A 19,838-nucleotide genomic window follows, 5' to 3' on the forward strand; every position below is an offset into this window, starting at 1 on the left:
AAAGATTCCTATTTAAAACTTGATGCGCTAAAGCATTGGTGCGCGTCAGTTGCGTATAAATCTACAATGTACATTTGTTTTGAAATAAAAAAAATCGTCATCTAATCGAAAAACAGTTCTAGAAATAGCAATTATAGTTTTTTAATATAACATATATTGTATTTGAAAATCTTCATTTTTCATTAATTTCTTTCATATTCTAAAATTGAAAATACATTATTATATAAATACATATTACCAGGAAATTGAACCAGCATTAAAAACCGACTCTTCTTGTGTGTTCTTTTTTGAGGATCTGCATCAACAGATAAAGAATTCCTAAAGTGTAGATCATGGACCATTTGTAAGGGGTGACTTCAAGAAGTAAAACTGAATTATATTTGAGAAATAAGAGATATTTTTTTTAGATGTGTTACCACATTATGGATTGCATATGAGAAAATACCTATACAAAATAAATAAATAATAAATATACAAGAAATGTGAAAATATTATAAAAGTTATTCGGACATTTATGTAATAAAGGGTGAAAATTTTTTGATAATGTGATGATTTGTAGAGACAATTCGTATCCACGGCCACCAGTTAAAAAAAGAGATTGGTAAAGTTAGCTACTAGTAACTGGCTACTAGTAACTGGCTACGAGAGGTAAGAAAAGCTAGCTACTAGTAACTGGCTACGAGGTGAATCAAAGTTGGCTACTAGTAACTGATTACTAGTAACTGGCTACGAAAAGTAAGAAAAGCTAGCTACTAGTAACTGGCTACGAGATGAAATAAACTTGGCTTCTAGTTACTGTCCAAGTTAGAAAACATACCTATGATTTCTATTTGTGTTCTTAAGATGTACATTGCGCTTTATATTATTATTTTCCTATATTCCTCTCATACTCTCATCGATAATTGGTGCGTTTCGTTTAAAATATCTCTATTTTAAACAATATTGTCCAGTTGACTCATGTAGCTGTACTTATAGATTGAAAATATCAACAAGTGTTATTAATTATAACAATCTATCATGTCACCCGCTTAATATTACAACAAAATTACCCAGATATCTCTCTTAATCTTGTCAGCTACCAGTGCATTTCGTTTCAACTATCTCTATTTCAAAGACAATTTTTTCATGCAACTCAAATAGCCGTACATAAAGATTGAAGACATCTTCAAGGGTTGTTAATATCAACAATATATCAGGTCATCCACAAGATAATACGATAGAAGTGCAGATATATCTCTCTTTATGAAGTCAGCTACTAGTGCATTTTGTTACAGATATCTTTATTTTTGGCGGTTTTGTCGATATATCTTAAGTAGCTGTATATTTAAAGTGAAGATATATGCCAGACATGCTTATATCAACATTCTGTCAAGTCATCCACATAATATTACAACACAATTACTCAGATATCTTTCTTTATGTAGTCAGCTACTAGTGCATTTTGTTCCAAATATCTTTATTTTTGTCGGTTTTGTCAATATATCTCAAGTAGCTGTATATATAGATTGAAGATATATGCCAGTCTTGCTTATATCAACATTCCTTCAAGTCATCCACATCATATTACGACACAATTACTCAGATATCTCTCTTTATGTAGTCAGCTACTAGTGCATTTTGTTACAAATGTCTTCAGACATAGCTACTAGAGTTGCATGAAAAAAATGTCTTTAAAATAGAGATAGTTGAAACGAAATGCACTGGTAGCTGACCAGATTAAGAGAGATATCTGGGTAATTTTGTTGTAATATTATGTGGATGACATGATAGATTGTTATAATTAATAACATTTGTTGATTTTTTCAATCTGTAAGTACAGCTACATGTACTTGAGTCAACTGGACAATATTGTCTAAAATAGAGATAGTTTAAACGAAACGCATCAATTATCGTTGAGAGTATGTGAGAAATATGAGTATATATGAGATATGAGTAAATGATGAGATAGTGGAATGTACATATTACGAACACAAATAAAAATCCTAGGTATGTTTTCTCACTTGAACAGTAACTAGTAACTAGAAGCCAAGTTTCTTTCATCTCGTAGCCAGTTACTACATGTAGTAGCTAGCTCTTCTTACTCCTCGAAGCCAGTTACTAGTAGCCAGTTACTAGTAGCCAGCTTTGATTTCATCTCGTTCATCCAGTTACTAGTAGCTAGCTTGTCTTACTTCTCGTAGCCAGTTACTAAAAAAAGAACGAATTTTTAGAAAATAAATATTTGGTCGAAAGAATTTCTATCTTCGCTAGCCAAGGGTTTCCGATACACTACGCTTCTCATAAAGTTTATGAGAAGCGTAGTGTATCGGAAACCCTTGGCTAGCGAAGATGAAGAATTACATGTAGTAATTCAGTGGAAGTTGAAGATTTTTTCTACCATGAAAGGAGAGATAAACGCGATAAATAAAGAAACATCAAAAAACTTTTGATTCTCGATCTGACAATTATATGTATATCATAAATGATTGAAAGGGATTTATGGCGTATAGGCCTATAGCTGAAATAAACATGTACATTTACTGATTTTGCATGTGAAACTATATTATTTTTTTAAGAACTGTTAAAGCGAAATTACCTGTTGAGACAGATAAATGGTCTAACGTTTAAGAGAAAAATAAATTTATTATTTGCTTGTAGATAAATCGGGTTATTTTTTGTACTATTTATTCCAATTTACTGATATGTGTATTACATATTCAAGGGATATATTTTTACCAAAATATTTCCAAATTTAAATTATTTGTAAATTCAAATACTAATCAATGTCACGAACAAAACTCAACTTATCAAGATTTTTAAATTAGGGCCCCGCAAGGATTTGCGGGTCCCCTTTAGTAATCACTCTGTCTGTCCGTCCGTCTGTCTGTCCGTCTGTCACTCTTCCGTCTACAAATTTTCTGGTTTTTTTCTAATAACTTTTTTTTATGGTTGCCCAATCAAGTTCAAATTTGGTATGGTAGTTCACTAGGCAGAAATACATATTTTGATGCTGAGTTTGGTTCTCTATGTCTTCTGGTTTGGAGCTGGGGTGGTGGGGTAGATTCCTTAACTATGCAAAAGAATGAATGGGCAAAGAGAGATAACTGCTGAGAATGTTACCATTGTATTGTCTTCCCACAAATGTTTATTTAAAAATAAAATTTGGTGTTATGTATTAAATAATTTCATGATTTATGAAATTCATAATTTGGGACTATAATTTTGGTTTTTGATAACATTTTCAGAGTTGATTTTTTTTACAGATGTCTCTTTATTATGCAATATAAATACGACATACAAATGTCCTTTTTTGGTGTTACCTGGGTAAATTAGTCTTTTCAAAAAAAACCGCAAAGGTGCTTCCGCTTATAAAAACATTGGCCTGACACGCTAATGGAACTCCATTGTATATATGTAATTGATTTACTTTGAGCTGTTACTGACCAATGTTTAATCACATCGATGCCCAAGTGATTATGTAATAATATTTAGTTCCTTTTGTTAGTTTGTCTTTTTTTTTTGTTAAGAAGGCTGCAAGGCCTGAGGTCAAGCACAGGTGTACCTATTATCTCAATTATCGTGACTATCTTTTTAAGGTCACGTGATTGCTCATTTTAAATAATCTTCTTTATTAGGAAATTTTTTACAACTTTGTTTCGGTAAATCAACCAATCCTAAATTCTGATTGGCTAAAATCCTGGAATCCAAAGACGCAGGTTTGTCGGTGGAAATGCGCCCAAGCTTGGTCACTTCCATCGACGCCATCCTAAATAAAACATCTGATAACAATTATTATTCTTATATCTCCTTTCTTTGGATTTCCAGGTATGTAAATTTAAGTTTTCATTTATTTGCAATTAGATATAAAGTCACCTTGATAAAGGATAGTGTATTTTTTATTTTGTACATAATCCTGTTTTTATTATCTTCTAAATTTGAGCTTTTAGTAAAGTCTTTAAAAGTTAAATTAAAGTCATCATCTATTAGGTAACGTGCAACATGACCTCATTTATTGTACAGTACTTTATAGATTATAGATTGTATGTTTTAATATTTTTGTTGTATATCATATTTAGCTACAGTCTCCAGTCATATTTTTATATCACCTTTATTTTTATGCATATCATAAGAAAAGTAGATTTTGAATTTGGCGCTTTTATTTATTCCCGCGCTCTTTTATGAAAAGAGGTAAAAAGGTTGTTTGTTTATAATACATGTCTAACGGGATCATAAGTGTTAGGATGTTCGCATTAAAATTGTAAGTTAAACACTTTATTGATTGCGTCAAAAAAAAAAAATTGTTAAATCCCTTATTTCAGAGTAAGATTTATTAACCTCTTCGAGCTAAACGAGTAAATATTAAAGGAAAGTGGTTAGATAGCGAGATGTTTGTAGTTCGAATTGTCTCTATTGAATTATTGAATAGGCACTGCGAGACTGTCAGCTATTATATAACTTTTTAGTTTAGTTGAGTTAGTTCATAGTTTGTGTGATAGAAAGTAACAATTAGACGGGTTGCCGTTTTATGAATTTAAGATGATTTTCACTTATTATAGTTCACTATGATCATGTAATTTTAATTAATATGCAGAGGGATTTTTGATAATTATTGTTTTACCCTCTGTACAGTCACCAGATTTTATTAAGTATCATTATACGTAAATTTATTACATTGAATACTATTTTGTAACTGGTGACTGTGTGTTTATAAAGATATTTTACACTTCCATCGACGCCATCCTAAATGAAACATCTGATAACAATTATTATACTTATATCTCCTTTCTTTGGATTTCCAGCCACCGTAGAGGACGAGCCATATTTGGAAAGCTCCCACGAGTAGAGCTGTTAATTGATCCAACAAGGATAATATCCCTCAAAGCGAGTTATTTCCCCTTTTATAACGAAAATAATAATAACACGGGAAAACACCCAAAGTAACAACGTGTTAACTGGTGGAGACCATCCTTTAGATCCCAACCTCGCATGCAGAAATATAACTTCAGACCAAGAAGAAAGATGCCAACTGGAACTCCAGAAAATTCTTCAAACCCAGAAAATGGAAATTTGCAAGCGGAGATCATGGCAACTTTCCAGGAAAAGAATGAGGAAATTGAAGCCCTCAAATTAAGAGTGGAGGCGGAAAAACAACGCCAAGAAGAAAAGGAAGAGGAATTGAATGTAATGAGGCAGAGACTTCAAGCCCTACAACAGGAACATATCACACAGCAACAAGAGATCCAAGAACAACAACTTCAAATTCAACAGCACCAACATCATGAACAACAACGACAGCAAAGACAAACACTTCAACAACAACAACAGAGGGAATTTCTTCCACCACCACCACCACCACCCATGCCACAACATACCCTGCAAAGATCAGTGACAGCCCCTGCAGAAAGCCACATAAGACAGCTATCAAACATCAAATTGGAGAAGTTTGATGGAAAAACATCTGCTGTGCAATGGTGGATGAAGTTCATGGCATTCATCAGTCTTCAAAAACTCTCAGAACAAACAGCCATTTTGCACTTGCCGTTCTTTCTAATCGGAGCAGCAGAGACGTGGTTTAATTCGTTGGACACAATAAAAAAGCTTACCCTGAATTCAATCCACGAAGCTTTCATCAATCGATTTAAACCTCCCTCAAACCACGTCTTTGATCTGTTAGAGCTACAGCAAGGACCAACAGAGAGTGTAGAGGAATTTATTCATAGAGTTACAGAAAAAGCTACCAACTTAAAAATGGACACCAACCAAACAATGGGCAAGATCATGAGAGGACTAAAACCAAAAATAAAAGCGGATATGGTGAAGGTAAATCCAACCAATATGGAGGACTTACGAACCCATGCCATGTTAGCAGAGATGGCTCAGTCCATCTGCAGTGATGATGCGGTCCAGTCAGCAACCGGTGCAGCGATGAACAATGCGCTAACTTCTCTGGAACAACGAATGAGTGCACTAGAGACATCAAACATTAATGTGCTTCAGGAGACCAGACGTTTCAACAGCCCGGCCAAGCAGAAGCCATACTTCAGTAACAACCAGAACCAGTCACAGAGGGGTCCCCAGCGCCATGGTTACAGGGAGGCTGACCAGCAGAAGAACATGGGTTCCAGACCTAGGCAGTCCCAACAGTGCTTCCGATGTGGTGAGTCTTGTGATTCATTTTACAATTGTAGAGCCAGAAATCAAAAATGTATTTATTGTAATAGATATAATCATTTATGGAAATGCTGTAGAACACTAGAGGACGATTTAAAAAAAGGCAAAATTGGACAGACAGACATACAGGCACTGACAACACAATCAACAAATAATTCGGCATAGGGATTCGAGCCTATCTTTAGGAATGTTTCTAAAGATGGGCACAGTGACAAATGTCCTAGGGTAAATTTGATCACCCATATGTCCAAAAACACAGTAAATGTTAATGTTAAGGGACAAACAACCAGTGCTATTGTAGATTCCGGTGCTGCAGTTACAATTTTAAGTAAAGTTTTTTTTGAAAAAACTGCTTATTTTGGGTCAGAGTTGCAAAATCCAGATTTTCTTCATGTGATAGGTGCCAGTGGACAACATTTGGCAGTGTTAGGCAAATTAAATATTGAATTCACAATCAATAATGCTAGGTATACCTTTAGTGCTCATATTGTTGATGGTTTGCATCACTCATTCATTTTAGGAATTGACTTTTTGAGTGCTACTAACACCACTGTCTTCCCACAAATGTTTATTTAAAAATAAAATTTGGTGTTATGACTATAATTTGGGACTATAATTTTGGTTTTTGATAACATTTTCAGAGTTGATTTTTTTTACAGATGTCTCTTTATTATGCAATATAAATACGACATACAAATGTCCTTTTTTGGTGTTACCTGGGTAAATTAGTCTTTTCAAAAAAAACCGCAAAGGTGCTTCCGCTTATAAAAACATTGGCCTGACACGCTAATGGAACTCCATTGTATATATGTAATTGATTTACTTTGAGCTGTTACTGACCAATGTTTAATCACATCGATGCCCAAGTGATTATGTAATAATATTTAGTTCCTTTTGTTAGTTTGTCTTTTTTTTTTTGTTAAGAAGGCCGCAAGGCCTGAGGTCAAGCACAGGTGTACCTATTATCTCAATTATCGTGACTATCTTTTTAAGGTCACGTGATTGCTCATTTTAAATAATCTTCTTTATTAGGAAATTTTTTACAACTTTGTTTCGGTAAATCAACCAATCCTAAATTCTGATTGGCTAAAATCCTGGAATCCAAAGACGCAGGTTTGTCGGTGGAAATGCGCCCAAGCTTGGTCACTTCCATCGACGCCATCCTAAATAAAACATCTGATAACAATTATTATACTTATATCTCCTTTCTTTGGATTTCCAGGTATGTAAATTTAAGTTTTCATTTATTTGCAATTAGATATAAAGTCACCTTGATAAAGGATAGTGTATTTTTTATTTTGTACATAATCCTGTTTTTATTATCTTCTAAATTTGAGCTTTTAGTAAAGTCTTTAAAAGTTAAATTAAAGTCATCATCTATTAGGTAACGTGCAACATGACCTCATTTATTGTACAGTACTTTATAGATTATAGATTGTATGTTTTAATATTTTTGTTGTATATCATATTTAGCTACAGTCTCCAGTCATATTTTTATATCACCTTTATTTTTATGCATATCATAAGAAAAGTAGATTTTGAATTTGGCGCTTTTATTTATTCCCGCGCTCTTTTATGAAAAGAGGTAAAAAGGTTGTTTGTTTATAATACATGTCTAACGGGATCATAAGTGTTAGGATGTTCGCATTAAAATTGTAAGTTAAACACTTTATTGATTGCGTCAAAAAAAAAAAAATTGTTAAATCCCTTATTTCAGAGTAAGATTTATTAACCTCTTCGAGCTAAACGAGTAAATATTAAAGGAAAGTGGTTAGATAGCGAGATGTTTGTAGTTCGAATTGTCTCTATTGAATTATTGAATAGGCACTGCGAGACTGTCAGCTATTATATAACTTTTTAGTTTAGTTGAGTTAGTTCATAGTTTGTGTGATAGAAAGTAACAATTAGACGGGTTGCCGTTTTATGAATTTAAGATGATTTTCACTTATTATAGTTCACTATGATCATGTAATTTTAATTAATATGCAGAGGGATTTTTGATAATTATTGTTTTACCCTCTGTACAGTCACCAGATTTTATTAAGTATCATTATACGTAAATTTATTACATTGAATACTATTTTGTAACTGGTGACTGTGTGTTTATAAAGATATTTTACACTTCCATCAACGCCATCCTAAATGAAACATCTGATAACAATTATTATACTTATATCTCCTTTCTTTGGATTTCCAGCCACCGTAGAGGACGAGCCATATTTGGAAAGCTCCCACGAGTAGAGCTGTTAATTGATCCAACAAGGATAATATCCCTCAAAGCGAGTTATTTCCCCTTTTATAACGAAAATAATAATAACACGGGAAAACACCCAAAGTAACAACGTGTTAGTATACTTGGAAGGCTGTGCAATATTAGTTCGGGATTAATTAACCTTCCACAGTCTGTCACATTGAGATTAATTACTGCACTGTCTGTGTCTGCAAATGAACCTTGTTTTGAAGTTAAGGTCAATTTTGAATGATGTGTAGTATTGTGTACATTCTTTGAAATATGGATTTAAAATATAATATTCATACTTTATTTTGGTTAAAATACCGTACACAATGATTTATGATAATTTCATTGAATTCTAAAATCAAGATATATATTAAGATATTCTTTTTCACTATTTTATTTTCTAATTATTAATTTTATTTTTTTTCTGCCTTAATGCTGTTAATTTTAACAGGTAATCAGATAATAACCCCATTCTGTCATTTCTGAAAAAAAAATCTTATTGTAAATTTAGAAGAAGAGGATGAGAGAGCAGAACAATTAATCCCCTGGGATTAATTATCTTGCCTGCTGCAGAAAATTTAGAGGCTTATTTTTATCTGTCATATGAAGATTAATGAACACCTTTGTCTGCAACTGATGTTTGTTTTGAAGTTGAGGTCATCCCTGGGTGATACAATGTATTTGCATTCACTGAAGCCTTGCATTTTATAAAACACCTGTTTAAATCTTTTTTAAATACACATTTAATTTAGTTTTTTTTATAAGACATGAGGTTATCCCTGTTTTATGCAGATACAAGGTTACTATTTAGAGTTTTTGGACATTCAGGAATTATCATGAAATTTTAAAAATACAGTTGTTACTTATAATTTTCATATTTTTTCTTACCACCTTATATATATTGCAGTTCTTTACATCTTATGCCGGGCATTTATTTTTCATCATTGTTAATATAAAGAGGATGGAATTCAAAGTTTTTTTCACTTCTCTATATTAATTGTGACAGCGGGGCCCTTCCTGGCTGGTCAGTTTTCTAGTTATTATAAGATTGAGAGAGTTATCCCTCTTGGTTAATAACTGTCCGTTAATATTAAAATTTGTACCTCCTCAATGCAAAAATATTATAGCATGTAATTTTCATCTGTTATATACTTGTAAAAATTGTAGTGTTTATTTAATCATTGTTCACGAATATTTTCTCTACATTTTTATTTCAGTTATGAAAATAAAGTATACTGACATGATCATAGTAGAACAAATTAATTTAGTAAACATCTTCCTTTATTATGAAATGTGTATCGTGATTCAAAAGTCTGTCAGTAATGTCCATTATAATGTTTTCCACGTGTTACATCATATTTTGGATTACCGGCTCGCGATTGGCCCAATTCAGCTAGATAATCGTCATAGCCAGGGTACCATCGCTTCCCGGATTTATGCAAATCAGGATGAGAATTGGTGTGTGGGTTTCTGACGTCATAATCGGATCTGTAAGGGTTACGGCTGTTATCATATCCAGGATTATACGGATTCCTTGAACCAACAGGTTGTCTGTAATTCGGCTCAGCCACTCTGTCTTTTGAGCTATATCTGTCGTTTCTTGGGTGTTGTCTGGAATTTATATTTTCTCTAGAATGATAGTTGGGAACTTGGACATTATCCCGTCTAACCGGGGTTTCATTGCGTCTAGTTTCCAAATTGGGCAAATAAGTGGCCTCCAATGTGCTTCCATAACCGCCTTTTCTATTTCCTTGTGAAATAAATTGTGTCATGGGTTTTGGGGGGTTTCTGTCATTGTTTTCTATTCTATATGGAATTGCTTGGTTGTTTTGAAGCTTGTCATCTCTCACCGCTTCAGTTGACGTGTAAATCGTCCTATTTTGGTCAACTCCATCAGTTCCTCTACTTCTGTTGTTTCCCCTCTCGTTATTAAGAGGAGGTACGTATGGCAGTCCCCAATTATTCGTGTTTGCAGTGGTAACAAATACATCTGGTTCTCTAGATTTCTGGTTCCCTGTCCTCTCATAAAGTCCGTAGCTATCTGGAGGTCGACTTGGAACTCGTCCTAATTTAGCATAATGGCTGCCACTGTAGTTTTCTTGAAGTCGACTCGTGTTTGATTCGTTTCCTAAACTCTGTTGCCTGTTGTTGGCCTTGTTTAATATATCCTGAAAAAAATATTGAAAGAATTATTGCAGAAGTTCCTGAAAAAACAATTTTTGAAGCTGTATTATAAAGATGTGTGATTTTAAACTGTGACATACCGTAGTTTGTTGGGAGAAGAGAAAATGCTGGTATTGGCGATCAGTTGTCACAGGTTCCTTTGGTTTTTTGCGGCGCGAGCAGACAATGCTAACTACGGCAATGATTATCAACAGGGCGACACCCCCAGCTACAGAGCTTATTATGATAATCACTGTAAAATAAAAGACAACATATCATGTTGAATACAAAACTGTAGCCATCAACATTTATTTGAAAGAATTTTTGTACATTTAACACAATCTATAAGAAATTCCACAGTTATCTTACGAATGTCTTCCTTGTTGTCTTTGGTCCTGAAAAATGAAAAAGTAACCAAACCTATCACAATGGTGAATGATTAATGTTGAAAAAAGATAAGGAAAGAAGACTCTTACAGAACAATTATAGTATACAGATCTGTACAAAAAACTTACGTGGTTGGTATTCGTTCACAGGTCTGGTCGGAGTTACATACATAGCTGGACTCAATGACAGCTGTGGGATCTGTTTTGTCGTCGATCGGCACTAGAACAAATATTCTACATGTATCAGAAGGGTAAAAGCAGATAAAACTTTCTATCAAAATGAAGTGCCACATAGTAGTAATACAATTTTTAACAGTGAAGAAATACAATTTATTGGTGAAAAAAAAAATTGCAATGACATTATATTTCGCTCTCTGTTCGAAATTGATTAAAAGCAGTGCATTTAACGTACAATTATTCGACGTTTTAAGAGTTTCGTGCACGTTTTTTTTTAACGTTTATATGCAATATCCCGTCTGTAATAAATGAAAACCAAATAAATCCTTTAATTTGAATTTTTGTTTATCAATTTGATTTTATATTTACAACCTAAAGTTTGAAGTTTTCTTATGCATGAAATATTTTAATTTACGTTGATACCTTGATTATTATATGAATCCGTATAAGAAACGGAGAGAGCACTTGCGTCATTTCCGTTGTACGTCACGTTAGTTTTCCCTTCAGATATGTTCTTCATTAGGTTGACGACGTCAACTAATGCCGAGGGCGAATTTTGAACGAATACATCGTGATCAATAACCAACGAACCAATTCTGAATGTGAAATAAGAGAGAGACACTGAAGTCCAATATTATATAGACCGCATCGAATTTAGCTGCAGATCTGTAGCTCTCTGGTTGAAAAAATTCGGATAGACAAACCAGAGAGCTACAGTTCCAAGCGTTGTAAAAACCTCCGATTTACGCCGCCGTTTTTGTGTCGCTCGCTTCGGGAATTATATCCGCCTTTAAAAGCATTCAACCGCCTAAAAAATTGGATTTATTAATTAAACATATAGTTTATCCTAACTCTGCTAACTTTGTTTTCCTTTCAATGGTTCACAACGGCCATCCTTCGCCTTGGAATGTCATCGTTTTAAAAAACTCGCCTTATGACAGCCATGTTTACCTAGTAGCGAGATCTCGGGTGCGTCGATTAACCCAAATGGACCCAAATTCAAGCGGAAAACAATTATAATAAAATCCTCATAATTTAGGGAAATTTGGAAAAATAAAAGCCGAAGGTCCATAACAATAATTAAAATTATTTTAAAAAGGTGTTTTATTTTTATATAATATATATATTTATATTATTTGAATATAATTACATACATTATATATTTTGACAGCAGACTCAAAATTCTTCCCTACCAAAATTTTTTTCCCTCCAAATCATGAAATTCCTACTCCGTGGGGGGGGGGGGGGTATATTCAATTTCACTACTCATTTCCTTATTTTCATATCAATTTTTTACTAACTTCCAAAAAAGTGGGGGGCCAACTAGATAATAATTCATTTTTTTTATATGTAAATTTAAAAAAATTTGTTGCTGCGAGAAAAAGTGGGGGGGGGGGGGGGCAGCCCCCCCCCCTGGCCCCCCCCCCCCCCCTGATGCTACGTGCCTGTAATAAGGATTTTATTATAATTGTTTTCCACTTTAATGGCCATTTGGGTCCATTTGGGTAAATCGACGCACCCGAGATCTCGCTACTAGGTAAACATGGCTGTCATAAGGCGAGTTTTTTAAAACGATGACATTCCAAGGCGAAGGATGGCCGTTGTGAACCATTGACAGGAAAACAAAGTTAGCAGAGTTAGGGTAAACTATATGTTTAATTAATAAATCCAATTTTTTAGGCGGTTGAATGCTTTTAAAGTCGGATATAATTCCCGAAGCGAGCGACACAAAAACGGCGGTGTAAATCGGAGGTTTTTACAACGCTTGGAACTGTAGCTCTCTGGTTTGTCCATCCGAATTTGTTCAACCAGAGAGCTACAGATCTGCAGCTACATCGAATTAAGAGGGCTAGATGGCTGTGACCAACCAGTCTCCTTAAAACATTTATTTTATAGATTTTTAAAAAAAAACATGTAATTCCAATGCTGAACCATAAACACATTTTATTACAATGTATCCTTTATCAATTTCTTAAAACCGTACGATTATTAATGCATAATGTATTATCTGAGTATTAGAATGTAACATTTAATGTATTTAATGCCTTACCTGACATATTTGATATCAACTTTAGTAAATTTATCCCCCAATTGTTTTGTGTATAAGCTAGTCAACTGAAAAAGAAATACCAACTACATTAACAAAACAATACGACTGTATTTCTACATTATAGAGGTATACTGGCTATTTTTTTCATACTTACGGCGTGTTTAGAATCATCGACCACTTTAGCGTACTCTTCTGTATTGGAGAGGTTCCTTGTTTCATCTATGTTCAAGGCAATTTGGAAGTTTATTTTCCTTTGAGTTGTTGGAACTGGAGCTGTTTGTGAGGTTGTTGTACTGGGAGTTATCGATGTTGTTGATTGCGTTGGCGTGGATGAACTTGATGTTTGTGTTTCTGGACTTGTCATCAATAATGTTGATGAGGATTCTGTTGTTGGACTAGATGTTGTGGTTTGTGATTGTATTGTTGTACTAGATGTTGTGGTTGGTGATTTTGTTGTTGTACTAGATGTTGTGGTAGGTGATTGTGTTGTTGATGTTGTTGTTGGTGATTGTGTTGTTGTTGATGTTGTTGATGGCGGTTGTGTTGTTGAAGTGGATGTTGTTGTTGGCGGTTGTGTTGTTGAAGTGGATGTTGTTGTTGATGATTGTGTTGTTGAAGTGGGTGTTGTTGTTGATGATTGTGTTGTTGAAGTGGGTGTTGTTGATGATTGTGTTGTTGAAGTGGATGTTGTTGTTGGTGATTGTGTTGTTGAAGTGGATGTTGTTGTTGGCGGTTTCGTTGTTGAAGTGGATGTTGTTGTTGGTGATTGTGTTGTTGAAGTGGTTGTTGGTGGTTGTGTTGTTGTACTAGATAATGTTGTTTTTGGTGATTGTGTTGTTGTACTAGATAATGTTGTTGTTGGTGATTGTGTTGTTGTACTAATTGTTGTTTGTGGTTGTGATGAAGTACTACTGGATGGTGATGACGATACAGATGAGGATGTCATTGTTTCTGATGTGATACTCGATAATTGTGTCGTTGATTCTGTTGTAGGCTGTGTTGATTGTACAGTTGCTGATTGAGTTGATGACAATTCTCTAACTGATGTTGTGATCGATACTTCTGATGTTGTCAATAGTTCTGTCGTTGGTATAGAAGAAAGACGTGTTGATATGGAAGTTGTCGAGTCAATATTGCCTATTGTGTCTGAAACCTCTGGTGTTGTCGATAGTTCTGTTGTGGTTTCCATAGTAGCTGAAAGATAGAAGATCATTACGTTGTTGTTGTTGCAGTTGATTTAGATGTAAAAGGCGTTTCTATTATTGTACAAGTATTGCGGAATATATGAACGATATTCACTACCACAGTTGAGAAGTTTAATTCCATATTCACAATCATTCAATTAGAACAAAAAAAAAAGGATTTGCACATGCTTTATACAGAATCTTACAGATTGAATAATATATGGTACTACATGTACCTGTAGTATACTTGTTAACACATATTTTTTGTGACAAAACTAATACTTTATACTAACATCTTCTGAACATCATGTTTAACTCTGATTAGAGAATCACATTACGAAACGTATGGTTATCTTGATTTACGATCTTAAGATGAAAAAGAGCTACAGAACATACAAAATACATATAATAATGTAAGTATATACATGCTCTATAAAATAGTTCAATGAAAACTCAGACACCGAGTAATCTGGTTGGTCAAAAGCTTCAAGACCTTTTGTCTGTACAAAACTTAAAGGTTGGTTTAATGTTCTTGACCTCGGTATGGAGATTAGGGGGGTTTCTTTATAGGTCAGTTTTATCCTCTTTGTAGTCTTTCATCATGCTTAAAGGGGTTGTTTTATGGGTCAATTTTCTCCTGTTTAAATCCTTCACACCTTTCTTACATATATGATTCAATGAATATGTATACATATATCTTGTCAAATCATCAAGTAATATAAATTAAGTAATTGTTCGTTACGTACCCCAGCAGTATTTCACATTGTTCAATTACAATCGCCTTTATTTTCTTTTTGAAATTTTCTGGCTTGAATACGTAAAAAAGGTAAACAAATACCATCCCTAGAATATTCAAACAAACTTGGAGCCGACCTTCTTCAAAGTAACTTTGCTACATGTAATTGAAAACTAGTGATCTGGACGGCTGCTCGTTCATACCCACTGTAAAGCATTCACTTGTAAACCTCACATTGCACTAACCGCCTTATCGTGAGATATGCATTAAAAACTTTAAATGCACTTGTATTATCAATAAGGAAAGTTACTGTGTGTGGTTTAATTCAAGCAATAATGCTTTAGCGCAAGACAATCATAAAATGCAAGTGTAAAGAAGTAATATTGTTGAACGATTGGTTTTTTTTTCGTTGTTTAAATGTCTGGAGGTAAAACTACGTATTATTCTGGTTGGGTGTGTCGTCTTTGTCAACATGTTTCTGCCATGATTGTTCAATTCAAACAGTCATATTTCAAATGAGAACTGTAGGAAAATTCGAATCGTTCAATAACTTTCGATTTTTTAGAAATGCGCTGACAATATTTTTATCATGAAGCGTTGCAGTTCAGGTAACAATATGCTAAATATCAGAGGGATTACAGGTGTTGAGGACATTCTTTGTATCTGTTATTTCTTTACAATATTCTAAAACAGAAAAATCTTAGCAGGTGCATATTCAGCTTCGGAGACACTTACCCGTGGAGTTTTCCGACGGGAGGGGAAGAGTAGTTCCATGTATACAATTGTACGCCACCTGCAGTAATACGATTAAACGGAGGCCATACACCGCCATCTCCTTCCATTTATTTTCAAAGCTTTGAAATCAACACATTCGGGCTAAATGTTTTGTCATCAGTAAATAACCCGGTTGATGACAGGGAAGCTATTGCGTGAATAATGGAATTCTGTGGGTTTTACATTTAAATAGAAGCAGTGTCGAATGAATCGGTCTGGAATACCGATTTTATTGGCCATTTAAAGGCTTCAAACGATGTTTTCTGGGTGGGTACATTTTTTGATCACAAAGATAGTGGCGATAAGCAGTGTATCTTATAGTTGCATACAGAAACTCGAATGAATAATTTTCTATGTAAATATTCAACTTAAATGCTTAAAAATTCACATAAATTTAAGTGCAAACCCCCCCCCCCCCATATAAAACCACAAAAATGTAATCAATCGATGTATGTGAAAAAAATAATATCTAAGGGGAAGAAACAAAAGATAATATTTAATGTTTAATATATTCAAAATATGAATTAATCAAGCACGTAGCATTGGGGAGGGGGGGGGGGGCGCCCCACGCACTTTTTTGTGCAGCAAAGATTTTTCGTAAATTTACATACAAAAAATTGAATTAACATGGAGTTGCCCCCCCCCCCCCTCCACACACACACACACTTTTATGGGACCATGTAAAAAAAAATTGAATTGAAAATAAGGAAATGAACTGTGAAATTGAAGTTAAAGGTACCCCACCCCCCCCCCCCCCCGATTAGTATTTTCAGGATTTTGAATTGTTACCTTTTTCCTTTTTTACATTTTTGCTTGTCAAGATTTTTTGAATGAGTCTGCCCCCCCCCCCCCCCTCCCCAAACTTTCCAAGACGATACTAAGTGCCTGAATTTATCTGACTGTGGCCTTGCGTATAGTCTCGGTCGGATGGTCATGATGTGCAAAGTCAGAGAAAGTCAGAGAAAGTCATAGAATAGAATTTATTGCAAATTAGGGCTTTATGGGGTATGACATGTAACAATTATGATTACATATAAACACAAATATATACATTTTCCAGTGTCTTTGCCTGTGATAACACTACGTATCGATTTTGTACCATATAACACATAACCTCAAATGACGTACAATTGGGGTGCCAGTGGGGGTTTGCTTATTTAAATTTAAATATTTAGAACCATTTTAACACGGCCTTGGACTTTAAGCAGGATGTATCTATCTATTTCTTGCGTCAAAACAAGTTAAAATGACACTGGTTTCAAGTGAAATATACACCGATTGCGTAGTCAAAGCTCAAAAGCCAGACAAATCTTGTTGATTTCAAAGAGCAATGGCTGGGTGGCCTACAATGAAATAGACAGGCCTACGTCACAATGCTGTTTGACACCAACTACCCAAAGTCCAAGCTCTTGTTAAAATGGTTCTAATCGTACAATGGCTTAATAACATATCAGTAATAAGGAATCATTCTTTGAATATTATGAGGTGATAATTTCGGTTGGGAGCGTGATCAAATTTATCATAAAGCCCTTCGGGCTTTATTGGATTTGATCACGCCCCGACCAAAGTTATCACATCATAATACTAAAAGAATGATTCCTTAAGAAATACACATGCATGCAGTAAGCCAATTTTATGTAATAGCAATATAATGCATTGATATTATGCACATAATTGTACTAAATTAATGGCTCAAAGAAAATTGATAATATGAATATGATAATATAAAGCAATTATATTTTTATGCAATATCAAAATAAACTCAGTCAAAAAAATTCATGCCCACAGGGATGAGACAGCAGAGGAAGGATGTCACTAAGTGAATGGGTTTTAATCATGATAACAGTTCTGAAACGCATCACAGTCCAAATTACGCGTACATGTATGTGAGGAATGTCTGAATAATCGTTGGCGTTTGCAATTCTTCAATGGTAGAAACTATATATATATATATATATATATATATATATATATATATATATATATATATATATATATATATATATATATATATATATATATATATATATATATATATATATATATATATATATATATATATCTATTTCAAGTTTCAACTTCATACATATTTATCAAAATATACAGAGATATTTAACCAAGAATCAGAAAGATCAGTGGCAAAAAGAAGGAGTATCTCAAACAGTGTCTGTCTGTCTGTCAAGACTCTACATGAACACTCTGTACTCTACACAGTTCATATACTAGACAGTAATCTTTGGCCATGGTTCTTGCAATTCCTCAATACATATTCTCTCTATTGTCAAGTATATGCAAGTTGTTAATCGTTTGATTAAATTAAACATTCGTCTTACAATAAACATGCTCTCGCTTTCACATCAGACCAAAAAAGAATTGGAGGCAGGTATCAATGACATTCTCAACTGCTATATAACCATAGTTTTCCCTACATGTTTACACCCAGCAAGAAAGTCGACTCTTATCATGCATTTAATCTTTATATAACGAAGACAGAGAAATAGTTTGATTGTATGCCTAAATACTATCATTCCCAGCTGTAATTTGATCTATAAAATCAAAAGAAATCTTGTACACCAATATTTTAGCCGCATAAAATATTCATCTAGGGTCGGGCACCGATGAAAAACCCGTTACTTACGGACCAAAATTGCCGAGAAAGTAAAAGTGTTTTATGATTTCTATTCACTTTTTTACATGTAAGGAGTAATTGACTAAGAAAATCTTAATCAATGACCGTCATGATCATGACCGCGCGATTGTCGAGTAGTCGAGTACTCGTTGACATTCCCACTATAAAGACAATCTTCTGTCCGTTTTTACTGCTTGTTCTTAATTTACAAATTTAAAAGCGGACAACTCTAAAAAATAAATATATTCAAAACTGTTCAAAGGCACCCAGCCCCCCTTCTCTCTCTCTCTCTCTCTCTCTCTCTCTCTCTCTCTCTGATCATGTTTTTTAAAACAAAAATCAAGCAGATCGGGTAAACATATTTGATTAAATATTAGTATTTTTATTATAAAAATGCAGATGTAAAATATATTCTCTCTATAATTGTTCCTGTATTACTTGTATTTTTCATGTGAATTTTCATATCAATAGTACCATATTTTTGACCTCGACTGTTACAGCTGAGTTTTTATCCGTCAAAATCAGGGAAAATTCACACATCGCCTTTGGAACTGTCATATTGGTTTGTTATTTTTTTTTAAATAAACCGTTTTATACCGGTACTTTAGCATGTGAAGGTACGAGGGTATATTGGGGTCGGTCTTTTGGTTTCTCCTTGCGCATGCAAATCGTGCATGCCATGGAAATGGTGAATGCACATGTGACAATCAATGCAGTTACCGCAGCTATGGAAATAATTATGGAAGTTGCTGTAAAATAAAGAACAATGTTATGTAATATAAAGTTATCATAAAATTTTCCTACAGAATTGCAATGAAATTATATGATTCGGTCTTGTATAAAATAATAATATTCATTTGACTTACGTATATCATCTTTGTCAGCATTGCTCCTTCAATAAAGAATAACAAATCATTTGAAAAAGAATTAGAATCATACAAGAAAAAATATATGCTGTCAATAATAGAATTCTATGTATAATGCTTACGTGGTGGATGTTCGTTCACATGACTCGTCCGAAGTACATACAAAGCTTGCCTCAATCACCGTTTTAGGGTCTGTTTTGTCGTTGATCAACACTAAAAAAAAAATTATATCTACGTAATACCTTAAAAAAATCCAGCCTCAACATACAAAGCGGTTAGCCTATTGCAAAGTTTCACTTCCCGCGCTTGCGCGGCTTTCCATCTTGAGTTTATTTTAAAGCATGACTGTTCTGCACAAGCTCGATTTAATGCACTTTATACGTGATCTGTAAACGTGAACGTTTCCACGCAGAGGGGGGGGGGGGGGGGGGGGGGGCAACCACAAAGAAAATTCACAAATTTTGCTCGTTATACAATATTTGGT

At 34.1% G+C, this 19,838-nt stretch overlaps 3 protein-coding genes across 6 annotated transcripts in view; 1 reads left to right on the forward strand and 2 right to left on the reverse strand.

Moving 5' to 3' along the window:
- The first annotated feature begins 3,154 nt into the window (after positions 1-3,154).
- LOC128191228 (uncharacterized) lies at positions 3,155-6,235 on the forward strand. The gene is made up of 3 exons (XM_052863322.1): positions 3,155-4,237; positions 4,779-6,136; positions 6,228-6,235. The coding sequence occupies exons 2-3, from the start codon at positions 4,966-4,968 to the stop codon at positions 6,233-6,235; spliced, it is 1,179 nt and encodes a 392-aa protein (XP_052719282.1). The 5' UTR covers positions 3,155-4,237; positions 4,779-4,965.
- Positions 6,236-9,652: 3,417 nt separating this feature from the next.
- LOC128193002 (uncharacterized) lies at positions 9,653-16,118 on the reverse strand. 2 transcript variants are annotated; one of them, XM_052866157.1, is made up of 8 exons: positions 15,821-16,118; positions 13,320-14,359; positions 13,166-13,230; positions 11,539-11,711; positions 11,068-11,158; positions 10,922-10,947; positions 10,654-10,805; positions 9,653-10,557 (listed from the first exon to the last, which is right to left on the reverse strand). In XM_052866157.1, exons 1-8 carry the CDS (start codon positions 15,915-15,917, stop codon positions 9,706-9,708), a joined length of 2,496 nt encoding a protein of 831 aa, XP_052722117.1. In that variant the 5' UTR covers positions 15,918-16,118; the 3' UTR covers positions 9,653-9,705. The 2 variants fall into 2 exon arrangements, with proteins under 2 accessions (XP_052722117.1, XP_052722118.1); XM_052866158.1 differs by lacking the exon at positions 15,821-16,118 and adding an exon at positions 15,096-15,370.
- Positions 16,119-18,849: 2,731 nt separating this feature from the next.
- The window catches only part of LOC128193001 (uncharacterized), a 30,280-nt gene continuing 29,291 nt past the window's right edge, over positions 18,850-19,838 (reverse strand). For 2 of the 3 annotated variants that reach the window (XM_052866156.1, XM_052866155.1), the window contains 3 exons: positions 19,477-19,567; positions 19,355-19,380; positions 18,850-19,237 (listed from right to left, as the gene is read on the reverse strand). In XM_052866156.1, coding sequence (XP_052722116.1) covers positions 19,080-19,237; positions 19,355-19,380; positions 19,477-19,567 — 275 coding nt within the window. In that variant the 3' untranslated portion in view covers positions 18,850-19,079. The remainder of the gene's footprint in view (positions 19,238-19,354; positions 19,381-19,476; positions 19,568-19,838) is intronic. The other variant, XR_008244583.1, reaches the window with a different exon arrangement.

The sequence above is a fragment of the Crassostrea angulata genome, chromosome 7 (assembly GCF_025612915.1).
Source record: "Crassostrea angulata isolate pt1a10 chromosome 7, ASM2561291v2, whole genome shotgun sequence".
Classification (NCBI taxonomy): domain Eukaryota; kingdom Metazoa; phylum Mollusca; class Bivalvia; order Ostreida; family Ostreidae; genus Magallana; species Magallana angulata.